Source organism: Globicephala melas, chromosome 4, assembly GCF_963455315.2.
Source record: "Globicephala melas chromosome 4, mGloMel1.2, whole genome shotgun sequence".
NCBI classification, from domain to species: Eukaryota; Metazoa; Chordata; class Mammalia; order Artiodactyla; family Delphinidae; genus Globicephala; species Globicephala melas.
In genome coordinates this window covers 86,793,453-86,805,914 of record NC_083317.1, presented here as the reverse complement: position 1 = coordinate 86,805,914, position 12,462 = coordinate 86,793,453, and the positions used below count along the sequence as shown (strand labels likewise).

The window sequence follows — 12,462 nt, the reverse complement described above, 5'->3', positions numbered from 1 at the left end:
ACAAAAACTCAATACAACCAATACAACTTCAGCTTTAAAATACGTATGACATATGTGTGATGTCATAACTCTTTTTGTTAGCCATTATTTCTCTGAAGAAGTCTGATGTTATTGATAGATAACTAAGAAAATTTATTCTCTTAGTCCTGGTCTTGAGAAATATCCATTATTATGTAAAAGGTACCTATGATTTATATTCCACAAAAGCCCCCTTATACTTTTTCTTTACTTTGGATACAATTAAATTCCTTTGTAAATAAAAGGACTAATAATTTATTTCCAAGTCATAGCTCTGTGAGTAGGTGTGTAGAATAGACCTAGATTACCTATGGTTTTAGAAGACCAGGGTATTAGATTTCTGTAGATATTTTTAATTGCAAACACTGAAAAATTAGTCTAAATTTGATAAAAGAATTCTAGAAAGTAAGACCTTTCCACATAAATATCTAAATGGAAAAACAAAGGACAGCCACAATTAATTGAAAGGCCTATCCTTTTAGGCAAGTCTGCTTTATCAGAGGTAATAGGATTTTTTTTTTTTTGAGTCTCTCTCCTCATTCAAACCAAAGACTTATTTTCTAGGGAAAGCACTTCTAGCACTCAGATTTTCTCAGCATAGGAAGAAAAGAATACCAAAGAGGAGGTTATTCAGAGAGACCCTAGAGAGCCCAAGACTAAGTTGTGGCTTCTCCTCATAAGGTCTTTTCCACACCTACTGTCTTATTTGTGACCACACTTCACCCCTGGACTGGAGTTGTTCCCATAACATGTCTGTCCCGTTCCCATAACTGAGCTGTTCCTGTGACTTTCTTCCATAGATACAAATCAAAGAGGAAACTTCACATTACTTTCTGAGTCTGTGCTTTTCAAGCTAGAGCACCGTTTAGCTGTCGGGAAATGCTGAGATTGGAGTGGGGATAGTGGCAGGGCTCAAGGGTGAAGAGGATGAAAGGCCAGATTTCAGATAGCATGGAAAGGTCATTTGGGAACTGAAGGTTTTTGGGTTTTGATTGAGATATGGAAGATGAAATAGGAGATATCATGAAAAAAATCTTTTGTTATTAACTCTGAGGTAAGAGGCTATGTCTTACTCATATTTATATCCTTCACAACTTCTAATAGAATGTTTTCATATAAGAGGGGCTCAATAAATGGCTACCAAATGGGACAGTGACTTTGCAGAAACTGAAGATATAAAAATATCTATCTCAAACAGTCCAATTTTGAACTGTATCTTCAGTCAGATGAATTTAAGAATCATTATTTTAGCCCTACTAAGTCCCATTTTATTTTTACTTGTATAGATAAGAATGGCTTTTCACATGCCTCCCTCCTGATTTTCAAACAAATTTATGGTTTTCCTATGGTGACTTGAGAATAAGCAAACCTTTTAGGTCATAAAGTAATATTGCAAACTGAACTGAATCCCCCAAATAGTTCCCCTAAGCTTTACTCCCAAATTGTATGCCATTTATTCTGTCTTTATTCATTGGTAGGATAGAGCTTATTCACTTCCTTTTAGAATTACTTCCTTCAGTTTGAAAATACTTTATGAACTTACCTCATTTCATCCTTCTGGCACAGAGTACATTGATGTTATAAAAATAATAAAAGGTGAGTCAAAAGGTTTCCAATTTTTTTTTGAATAACTGAGTGGGAGTGATTGCAATTTTGGTCCAATCAGATGATCTTAACTAAGTTAAAATGACCCACTTCATTAGTTGCTAAGGCCTTTATTTCAACTTTACATTTAAACTTTTCCTTTATTATCCTTCTTTGTCCTCTTCTCAATATTTAGATTAGTTCAAAGGCCTTTCTAATGGTGACAGATTCTTATTTCTCTTTCAGGACCCCGTTCTATTGATACATTGTCTGGGAACCTTCTTCAGCTCTAGGCGGCAAGTGCCTTCTTACAACATCTCTGCGTTCCCATGCTTTACCCAATTTTATAACCTTAGTTTCACCTGTTTCCTCCCACTAGACTGTGATCTCTTTGAAGGTAGAGACCTTATCCAATTAATTTTTGTATCTCATAGTGGCAGTTTAATAAATGTTGACTGATTTTATACAGTCCAATTGAATGGTGAATTGTATAAAAGAATGATTGCATGGGCATCCTCAATTTCATACGGGGTTTGATCAACTCATAGAGAGGCCAGTGGTCCTCAGAAATGTTTACTAAATTCCTGGCAAATTTTAAACCACAAATCTAAGTCCATTTTCCCCCACTGTCACATCATTGAAATGCTTGGAAACCTACAGGTATCTAAAGGAACATTTCCAAATGCAAGGCTTCTACCAAGAAGTCAAAAATGCCAAGAATGAATGCCTAACGAGAAAAATTGAAATAAAGGCATGGAACTGCCTCATTCCATCTTTGGAAGCAGGACATGGACCAATGCAAGTGGGAAGCCAGTGGTACTTCAAGAAATAACACCACTACTTCACTCAGAGATTTTAAATCAGAGATTCAAATTTGGAGATTCTGAGAGAAAGCCCTTACACAGTCAATGGACATGGAAATGAAAGGAAGCAGCAGAAGTAAGACGACAGGTGAAAACTCGCATGTAGGAGCTTCTTGTCACTCAGAATTCAAGACTATTGATCCTTTACACCTTCCTTGTAATCACAGGTTGTAAATGAAATATTCAATCAAATGCCTTCAATTTACTTATGACTTAGTCAGACCGGTCAGTTGATGTGGCTAATAGTAGCCACCACAGGACAAAATTGCTTCTTATTTTATATCAATACTGTGTTTAGTGTTGAGCAGAATGCAGACAATATCATCCACCTTTAATGAATTATTGTCTGTTTTAAAACTTTGTCTAAAAATACATTTGCCTTAGTTCAACTTGAATTTACTTAATTTAAATGTTAAAAAATTATTATATGATCTAAGCTGAATATTTAACCAAGATGAAAGGAGAGTATTTTGTTTTTAAATACTGCCTGCTACTTAAGCTCCAGTGCATTAAAGATAGCTTTTTTTGTAACTTAAGTCTAAGTTTATTTATCTTTAAACAATATATTGCTTAGGTGTTTCATTAAAAAATATAGAGCTAAAGTTTGTGATAGCTCATATCACTAAGAATTAACTCCAAACCAAAATACATTTTAGGTGAGAAAACAAGGTCTGTATAGGATAATAACTGATCCTATAATTTTACACTTCAGATTGATGATCTCAATCTATTGTTTTAGTTTAAAGTAAATATTGTTTTTATTTTGAAACATTTTAGTACTTAAAGAATAATTTTAAAAGTTAAAACACTGAAGCGAATAAGCTAAAAAACAGTTGACAAATATCTCGTATTTGTAATGTTGATTAAAAAGTTTGTAAAAATATACCAGTCTTTTTATCTCATCTAAATAATAGAAAAAATAAGATTGTTTTTATATAAATAAAAACACAAATATGCTTTCAATAGACATATCTTTATGCATTTTGAAAATTCCTTTATTATTTGCACTCTCTTGATTAAAAGTACAATATATGTCATTGGTTAAGTAGGTTTTCATTCATAATTTTATAATTAAACTGTTTATGGCTTTATTAGTCCTATCCAAGTTTAGAAACGTGTGCAAAGCCCATCAAAATAGTCACCATATTAAAACTAAGTGACTCAATCCATTGAAAAGAGGAAACAACTGAAACATTACTATGCACCCCTTAGTATTCAGCCTTTGAAGGTTTTGTCATGGTAATTCTGCCACCCGACTGAATTAATTTCTTATGAGCTAATAGTACTAATGGCACTGCCCCATCCCCCAGTTCTTTATATGGGTCTCAGTGGATCTTCCTGTAAAGGATAACCATGTGATAATTTTCAACTCTCTGACTTGATCTAAATGTCAACCAACTGACAACAAATATTTTCCTGACAGGATAGTTAGACATAAAAATGTGAATCTATTCATGGGGAAATGAACAAATATTATTGTTTACAGCTTGGATAGTACTAACATCAAGGCAGGAAGGAGAATATAATTAAAGCAATTGTTTCAAGTTAGTAACAGAAAACCCAAACAAGACTGTCTTTAGCAGCCTTGTGAATGTTTTTCCAATCAAGGACATTACTTTTTTATCTTTATCAGACACAATATTAAATCAGTATCAAACTATAAGGGGTGGGGACAGATAGAAAAACAAAGCCTGAGTTAAAAAAAAATTCCCTTGACAAGAAGAGGTCTGGAACACATAGTTTTAAGACACTGTGCTCTATAGCAAAAAATGAATGGGCTATTCCTTACTTACAAAAGTACCAGGGGAGGTGGTTAAAATGAAAATTTCTGAAGGTTCCTTATGAGAGAAAAATATTCCATAAAGCCATTTCATTCTCATAAAGAAGAATAAAAATTTTTCTCTGATATGCTCAATCTTCTGGCACATAGTTTTCCCTTCTAGCCTCAAACTGGATTTATTTATACCATTACAGTCTAGAGTAGTACTGTTCAATGGAAATATAACGAGAGCCTGGTAATTTTAAATTTTCTAGTAGCCACTTTAAAAATAGTGAAAAGAAACAGGTGAAAATAATTTTAATAACACATTTTATTTAGCCCAATATATCCAAAATATTATCATTTCAACATGTAATCAATATAAAAATTATTAATGTGATAGTTTACATTATTTTTCTTTGGACTAAATCTTCAAAACTTGGTGTGTGTTTTATACTTACAGCATATCTCAATTCGGGGTATCCACAAAGCACTCAATAGCCACGTGTGGCTAGTGGCTACTGTAGTGAACAGCACAGGTCTAGAAAAACTCTTATTTCCTCCAAGACTTGATGGTTCACATATCTTTTCCCTTCAAAACTCTCATCAATGCACATTTGTTTCCATACTGTTTGACTTAAAGTTTGACTTAAAGTGTTAGTCTAGGACAGCATGAACTTGAACTGCTATGAAGAGCTTGACACATTGTTTAGCAAAGAATTAATAATTAAATGAAACAAAAAGAGCAATTCTCAGGGGTCTGACAATTTCTGAGTTCAGGTCACCTGGCCAACTCTTCCGTTTTGTTCAATTTGTTCAAGGTACTATAAATGACTTGACTGGAGTATGCTTGGCTAAATCTCTCTAAAAATGATCCTAATAATCACATAATACAAAAATGCTTCAATATAAACTATTCTACACTTACGAATCTGTGGAATGAACAGTTACTAAACAAATTAGGGACTCAGTGTTTCAAGGACTTATTCTGTATTTTATCAATTATGATTGTCCTGAAGACATTATTGAGAGAGCGGCAATTAGCTTCAGACATTTCTGGAATCTGTGAATGAGCAGCTGGCATCAACACACCAGTGATGAAGATGAGTCAATGTGTCCTGCAGTATGTAGCACTATGTCACAGGGGCTTTACAGGAGACATGGGACAGACATGTTTCAAGACACTAATACATTCACACAAGATAACGAGTAAGAATGTGGTATGGTACACAGATTGGATGCTGTGGTTGCCATGAGAAGTACTCACTTTTTCAGATCATTCTGCTGCTTTTTGGCTTGTGCATGCCACTGGTGCATAGCAGGGAAGAAGCCACTTGTGTGTAGTGGAAAAAGTATATCAACTAATAAAACCACATTTGACTGAGAAATAATTGTATCACAGCTGTCACAGGATTAATTCCATAAGATTATCAATACAATAGGTGCATTGCATTTTATGAATCAGAACTCTCCATTTGCTGATTCATAAACTAGTCACTATGCAACAAGAATATGATGCATCTAAGAAAGCATTGTATCATCTTCATGCAGTAAAATTGTAACTATTACCTCAAAAACAGTTAATGCAACATTAGACAGGGATTAAAGAAGGAACTTGGTACACACAAATGTTCTGAATATGAGAAAATGGTAATAATTACAGTTTCTTTTCTAATTAAAAAAATCAAAATTCTTATTTTGCATTAAATTTAAATTAAAGTTTAGGTTATAGTGGTAATTTTGGACATTTGAAAAGAATTACTGGAAAGCACATAGTAATGCATGGTTTTGAAGAAAAAGAATTTTGGGCACTAGAGCCTGTCCTAAATCGTGATGTCCTGAAATGATATGCTGCAGCACAACTATACCAATTGCAAATTTGGATAGGTCTTACCTACTGATGAATATGGCTCTACCATTAGCCGAGAACTCCAAGTGGTTCTCACCTCCCATAACATTCTCCTGAGGAACTATGGACTGTATATATTGGATATGGATTCTACAAAGGCAGGAAATCAATGTAAAATGGTGTATGTTTTACTATGTAAACTAAGGAAAGAATGGAGCCCTTGGTAAATATTAAGCAAATTTCTTTCCAACTATTACTATGTGTCATTGGGAAGAAACATCTCCTCTTTTGGATTAAAACAAAAACCTCACAACATAAGATTATCCCAAAGTCCTGGGAATCTTTATAACTTTTTTATTATTCAATTTTGATGTTATATGTTATTATAATTTTCATTACTTACAACATAGTGTTTAGAATGAAATGAAACCACACATGTTGGCAGCAGCTGGGGATGTGATCTGATGATATTCTAAAAATAAGTTGCCATAATTTAGCTTTTGATATAAATGCCTTTCATGAGGAATTTAAATGGACATTTTTCTAAATCTAGACATGTTCATATAATTGGAACTGAATCACTGTATTTACTATTGCATTATGGAGAAAAAAAAGAAATGTTTAAGATAACAATCTAATCTAAATTATAAGATAAATGCAAGTAAGTAATTTTGCATTTAAGAATTTAAAACTGATAGTTCCACAGAGTGGTGATGAGTATATTATACATACATATGTATGTGGATTTTACAGGGTGTTTCAAAAGTCCCTGAGGACATACAGGATTCATTCTCAGTGTGTCTTTGCATACAAATGCAAATCTTTTTCTATACTTATTATAATAAATACTGAAAATGCCCCTCATGTGCTTTTAATAGAGACGATATTTTTGTTGTCAAGGTCACTAAGTGGAAGAGGGGCCACGAATGCCATTTTCTGCATGGAGACTCAGGGACTTCTGGCTCATTCCTGTAAATTAGTTATCCACATAAATATGTATAGACATACGTAGTATGCATAGTCACAACATAAATATATTTAACATTTAAGAAATTTTAGATATTCTACTGGTAAACTGACATATGTATGCAATATAAGTTGTATTTATTCATAGGAATTTGATTTTTTTTTTTTGGTTGTTGTTCAAATGTACCGTTAGCTTAATTGTTATTTCTTTCCCAAAGTTGTTAACAAGACTCCTTTATAAAGAAGCAACATGTTTTACTTGCACATATATTTTCTTTTTCTTTTTTTAACTAAAGTTTAGTAATGAAAATTAATATCCACGAATAAGTAACTAAATGATGGAATTTTCCTTTTTTTTTTAGCAATTTTGGTTTTCATTTTATATTGTATAATTGTTTCATTGAAACTGTGTTTTTAAAAAAATTGGATCGAGTTAATGGTTTTTTTTTTCTAGTTAAGAATCACAATATCTGATATATTAACATATGTCAGCTTCCTACAGGAACCCTAAGGGTCTGCCCACCTGTGATGTCATAGTAAGGAGGGGCTTTTCTTCAGCAGACTCCTCCCTCGGTATCTCCTTCATCACCATGGCAACAGCCTTATCTGCCGCCCTAGAGCCTTTTCCCTATAACAGTGAAATCAACAATGACTTGTGTCAGGAGAAATCTTTAACTTATTGTTTATCACAAGATATTCTAATGTTTAAAGAGCAATCCAACATAAATGAAGAGGTAGTCTGCTGCAAGTGAATCTTGAGGCTTTTGGCTGAGGAGAAAACACACAAAATCTGAAAAAAGATTATTTGTGAACTTTTTAGTTAGCTACTTTTTCACCTTTACAGCTGACATATTACATTTAATTTTAACATAGTATTTTATATGTATAATATATTTTAAGGCAATTTACATGACATGACAATTTTTATAGTATTGATTTAAAAACACTATAGATTGCCTGTTATGTTCATTTAAAACTTATTCCTATATAATCCCTAAGTGTTTTGAATGGCAGTGAGGAGTCTGGATTAGGGATTAGGATCAGGGTCTCACTCCCACAGAGGACTTCTGCTCGGTGATCTCTGGAGTCTGTCATTTTTGAGTGGATTGGTCATAAAAAGTAAACATGTCATAAAACCTCTAAAAATTCTTCGGCAGCCTAACATCACAGGAATTCACCCAGCTTGTTTATTTGGGGGAGGTAGTATGAAAAAAATTTGCAACTCTCAATGTTCTTGAGAGCAAACAAATTTAATAGAATTTTAGAAATGTCTTTTAATTGGAGAATCTCATAAATCCAGGTGTAAATAAAGGATGATTAATAATAGAGGCAATGATATACTGATATCTACAATTTTTTGGCCTCATACAAGCATAACTATGGACTGTAAAGGGGTATGTTGGTTTTCTGGGGTTTTAGTTTACCAGATTATTAAGTTTTTGAGAGTAGATAGGGCATAAGGGAAAAAAACAAAAAACAAAGTATCACCTTCCCAACCCAATTAGCAACATCTCATACTATGTAAAAATTAAATAATCTTTAAACACTTCAAAAACAAAACCTTCCATTTTCTTTGGTCTCTGGGCAGAGCCTCTCTGGAGAAAAACACCTTATACTAAGTGCACACGTGAATATCTGTGTTGTAAATCTACTTAAAATACAAATGTAGCACACAGAGATATAGGCAAAGAAACAAAAATGGACATATGAGGGTCCGTTGTCTGAAAGGGAATTAAGAGCTATGGTCACTATTAACTCCAGAGGTTAATAAATCTTGATAGTCTCTATGCAACTAAAGAGGATAGAATTACATTATTATGTTTGGTTTGCACAGGGCTTTAAGTATTTAAAAGGTAGGTTGACTCTAAGAAGCAGAACATTGTCCATTTTTTCAGGCATTGCCTTTCTAAAATGTAATGAGTGGCAGGCAGCTTTTATTTATGGGAACAAGGAAAAACTTTCTGTATAGTTACTACATTTAAAAATGTGTGAATCTCTTTACAATGCTGAAAGTTTGTTTCTTTGGTTTGTAACTTAAAAACTAGCATTATTGAATGATAATGTGATATTTCTATGATAGAAAATCAACGATTAGAGATTTTATTCATCAGATATAACAGTGGTAATTTTCTTATGTGTTCTGAAAAGTTTATATGGGCACAATCCTTAGATTAACTGAATTCTGGAAGAATAAAGGGCAACAGTGATTCACTGCATACAAATTAGGGTGCATAATGATCCAGGTTTTTCCTTTAATGAAGCAATGTCATCTTCCTAAAATAGAGATACATACAGTTCTGAATTCTGGGAAAAGATTTATGGCACTTTTAAACTATTTGACATTTTTTCAAAATATAAAAATTATTTGGATAAAACATTACATAGTGTAAGCTCAGTATACCTTTATAAGCTACCCTCATTGACAGACTGTATATAGTTTAACAAATATTTTTGCAGCTTATTTTTTTCAAAAGAGCAAAATCATTTGTGAAGAATTCTTTCCATGCTCCAAGAGGTTTAATAATATAGCAATAAACAAAGTGGCATGCTTATATTTAAATTCCTAATATATTTTTTAAAACATATCTAATGTTACAAGGTAAAATTTAAAAAATAATGATTCAGACTCTTTTCTTGGGCTAAGAAAAAAAAATCAATTGATAAGCATCTCAAAAAATTTCAGGTCAATATTTCAGTATACCATTTATTTGAAATGCTACCAATCTATAAACTACGTATAGGTATTTTTCACATGTGCAACTATAATAGCTAGAATTAGCAACGGACATGCCATTTTCACTAAAACAAAAACAAAAGAAAACAAAAATTAGTCCTTTCATGCTGAACTCTAGAACAAAGCAGTGGTCAGCTAGAAAGGATGTATAATAAACACATGCGGTGCTTTTTATTTCTTGCAGAAAAACCCACCAAAGCCAGGGTCAGGTCACTTTTTTGAAGACAGTGCCACTTTTTCTTCAAGGTTACACCTACTACCTGAAAAGAGTCATGACACCCAGGTTAGTGCCTGCTAGCAACTTTTTTGCTTTACAGCCTTTTGGCTTTTGAGTTATTACCCCATGAGCCTCACTGTTTCACAAGTGTGGTATAGTCCGAGAACAGAGCAGGAAGGTCGGCCACGTGACATCTCCATGGTGTCTAAAACCACTGCCAAATCACGTGAATGCACTCATATATCAAACCAAGATTTCCCCCAGATTGTATTGCCACCTCCACCTGGTACCTTAAAATCAAGCTGTGTCATTTCTGACTTGTCCATTTATCTTGCGGGATAATGCTTCTAGAATTCAGAACCTGTCTGATAACTGAGTTGGCAATTCATGAAACTATACAACTTGGCTTATCAGCAGCTCTTCAGGGCTGACGGTAATTCAACTGTGCAGGTTTTTTTTTTTTTTTTAATTCAGTGTCTTAAAACATTGTAAGAAATATATACACATAATTATCCATAGTTCAAGCTCAATTTTCTAAATAGAACTACACCATAAGGTCAATATTAATCTATTATTTGAAACATCATGAAGACAGCAAAAAGGAAATATACACTGACTACACACTCAAGCATATAAATGGATTTAGATTACATTAAACCGGTATGCTTCTAAATATGTCATTCTAGCCACAAGAGAATAGTGAAACTTTACCAGTTGATTATCGCATTATGACACCCTCTAGCAATTATTTCATTTCAAATAATCCTTCAAAATCACCTTTTCCCACTTCCTTATTGAATCTCTTGAGATGTTTTTGACTGTTTAGAAAACAGTATCAGCATAAAGGGAAACATCTCTCTTTTTTTGTGATTTGCTGTAGAAAATTCTTTGATTTTTTTTTTTTTTGTGGTACGTGGGCCTCTCACTGTTGTGGTCTCTCCCATTGCGGAGCACAGGCTCCAGACGCGCAGGCTCAGGGGCCATGGCTCACGGACCTAGCCGCTCCGCGGCATGTGGGATCTTCCCGGACCGGGGCACGAACCCACGTCCCCTGCATTGGCAGGCGGATTCCCAACCACTGCACCACCAGGGTAGCCCCTGAGATCTATTTTGGACACATGAAATAAAATAAGTAATTTCAGAGCAACACAGTCCATTTGTAAGCAATTTTCAAGTTGCAGATTCTATTACTGCTACTATGCAGTTTGTAACTTAAAAATTATTTTTATTATTATTATTATTATTTTTTTGCGGTACGCGGGCCTCTCACTGTTGTGGCCTCTCCCGTTGTGGAGCACAGGCTCCGGACGCGCAGGCTCAGCGCCCATGGCTCACGGGCCCAGCCGCTCCGCGGCATGTGGGATCTTCCCGGACCGGGGCACGAACCCGTGTCCCCTGCATCTGCAGGCGGACGCTCAACCACTGCGCCACCAGGGAAGCCCTATTTTTATTATTCTTAATCTATCGACAATAATACAGAGGATCTTTATCAAAGATATTAAACAGAAGAAACGGAGATAAATTATGGGAAGAGTAAAAGACTACAATACTAGACATCTCTGCTAACCCTAAATTAGCTAATATATGAATTTAAATAACAGTCTTCCTTTTGTTCTGATTGTAAAATTAATATATGCTATTGCCAAAAATTGAGAAAAAACAGAAACAAGCAAGTTAAAATAGCAACCCTAACATTTTCATGCATTTTCCCCCCAAATTTTATATTTACAATATTGGAGATTAAACAGTTGTTTTAGGATGACTGTTCTAAGGATAGACAAACTACAATCAAGTTTACAAATGTGAATGTATTGAATATATTTCTTCATACATACATACATGTAAGCAAATACCTGCCATTTAGATCATTTTAGCAACACTGTTTGAAATGAAATGATATTCAGTATTGCATATGCTGAAAAATTATATATCTCATAAATTCCAGACCCTGAACTTAACATGCACCTGTGGGAAACTGGCCACAAAAAGGCTAATTTCTGATGGCTATTCTCGTCTCTCATGTGCAGAGCCAGGATAACCTTCTTTTACTGGGGAAGGTAAATGTCATGATAAGTGTCATGCTCTCTTCAAACTTCTCTTTCAACATGGGAAAATGTCAGATCAATGTTCCATGAATGGTGGCGATCTTTGCCTACCATATTATGTCTTCTCCTAGTTGTGTGTTCCTGTAGATTTCTTCCAAGGTAGAGTGGGTTCAAACCATGCTGGTTCTATCACGGTAACATTTAACTCATCTCCGCCCCCAACAGAATGTTTCGTAAATTTTAAAGGTGGTACAAATAGAACTAAATCTAAATCAATCCTTGGTTCTAAACATCCCGAAGGAAGCACAGATCTAGATGTAAACAATTGGGAAGTATGGATGGAACGCTCTCTTTTCTTAACTAGCAATTCATGTGAGGAATTGAAAAATCATATGAATTCACCATTGGTTCAGTGATCTCTTTATAG

The 12,462-nt window shown here is 34.2% G+C and overlaps 1 protein-coding gene across 10 annotated transcripts in view; it reads right to left on the bottom strand.

Annotated features, from left to right (window-relative positions):
- Positions 1-12,462, bottom strand: part of PEX5L (peroxisomal biogenesis factor 5 like) — a 250,898-nt gene that overhangs the window by 106,698 nt on the left and 131,738 nt on the right. For 4 of the 10 annotated variants that reach the window (XM_060298388.1, XM_060298387.1, XM_060298384.1 and 1 more), the window contains one exon: positions 7,563-7,667. The exons of 3 other annotated variants lie outside the window; for them this stretch is intronic. In XM_060298388.1, the coding sequence (XP_060154371.1) occupies positions 7,563-7,631 (69 nt within the window). In that variant the 5' untranslated portion in view covers positions 7,632-7,667. Of the gene's footprint in view, positions 1-7,562; positions 7,668-9,967; positions 10,034-12,462 lie in introns of all 10 variants that reach the window. 3 more of the 10 variants (XM_060298385.1, XM_060298390.2, XM_070045479.1) reach the window with 1 other exon arrangement.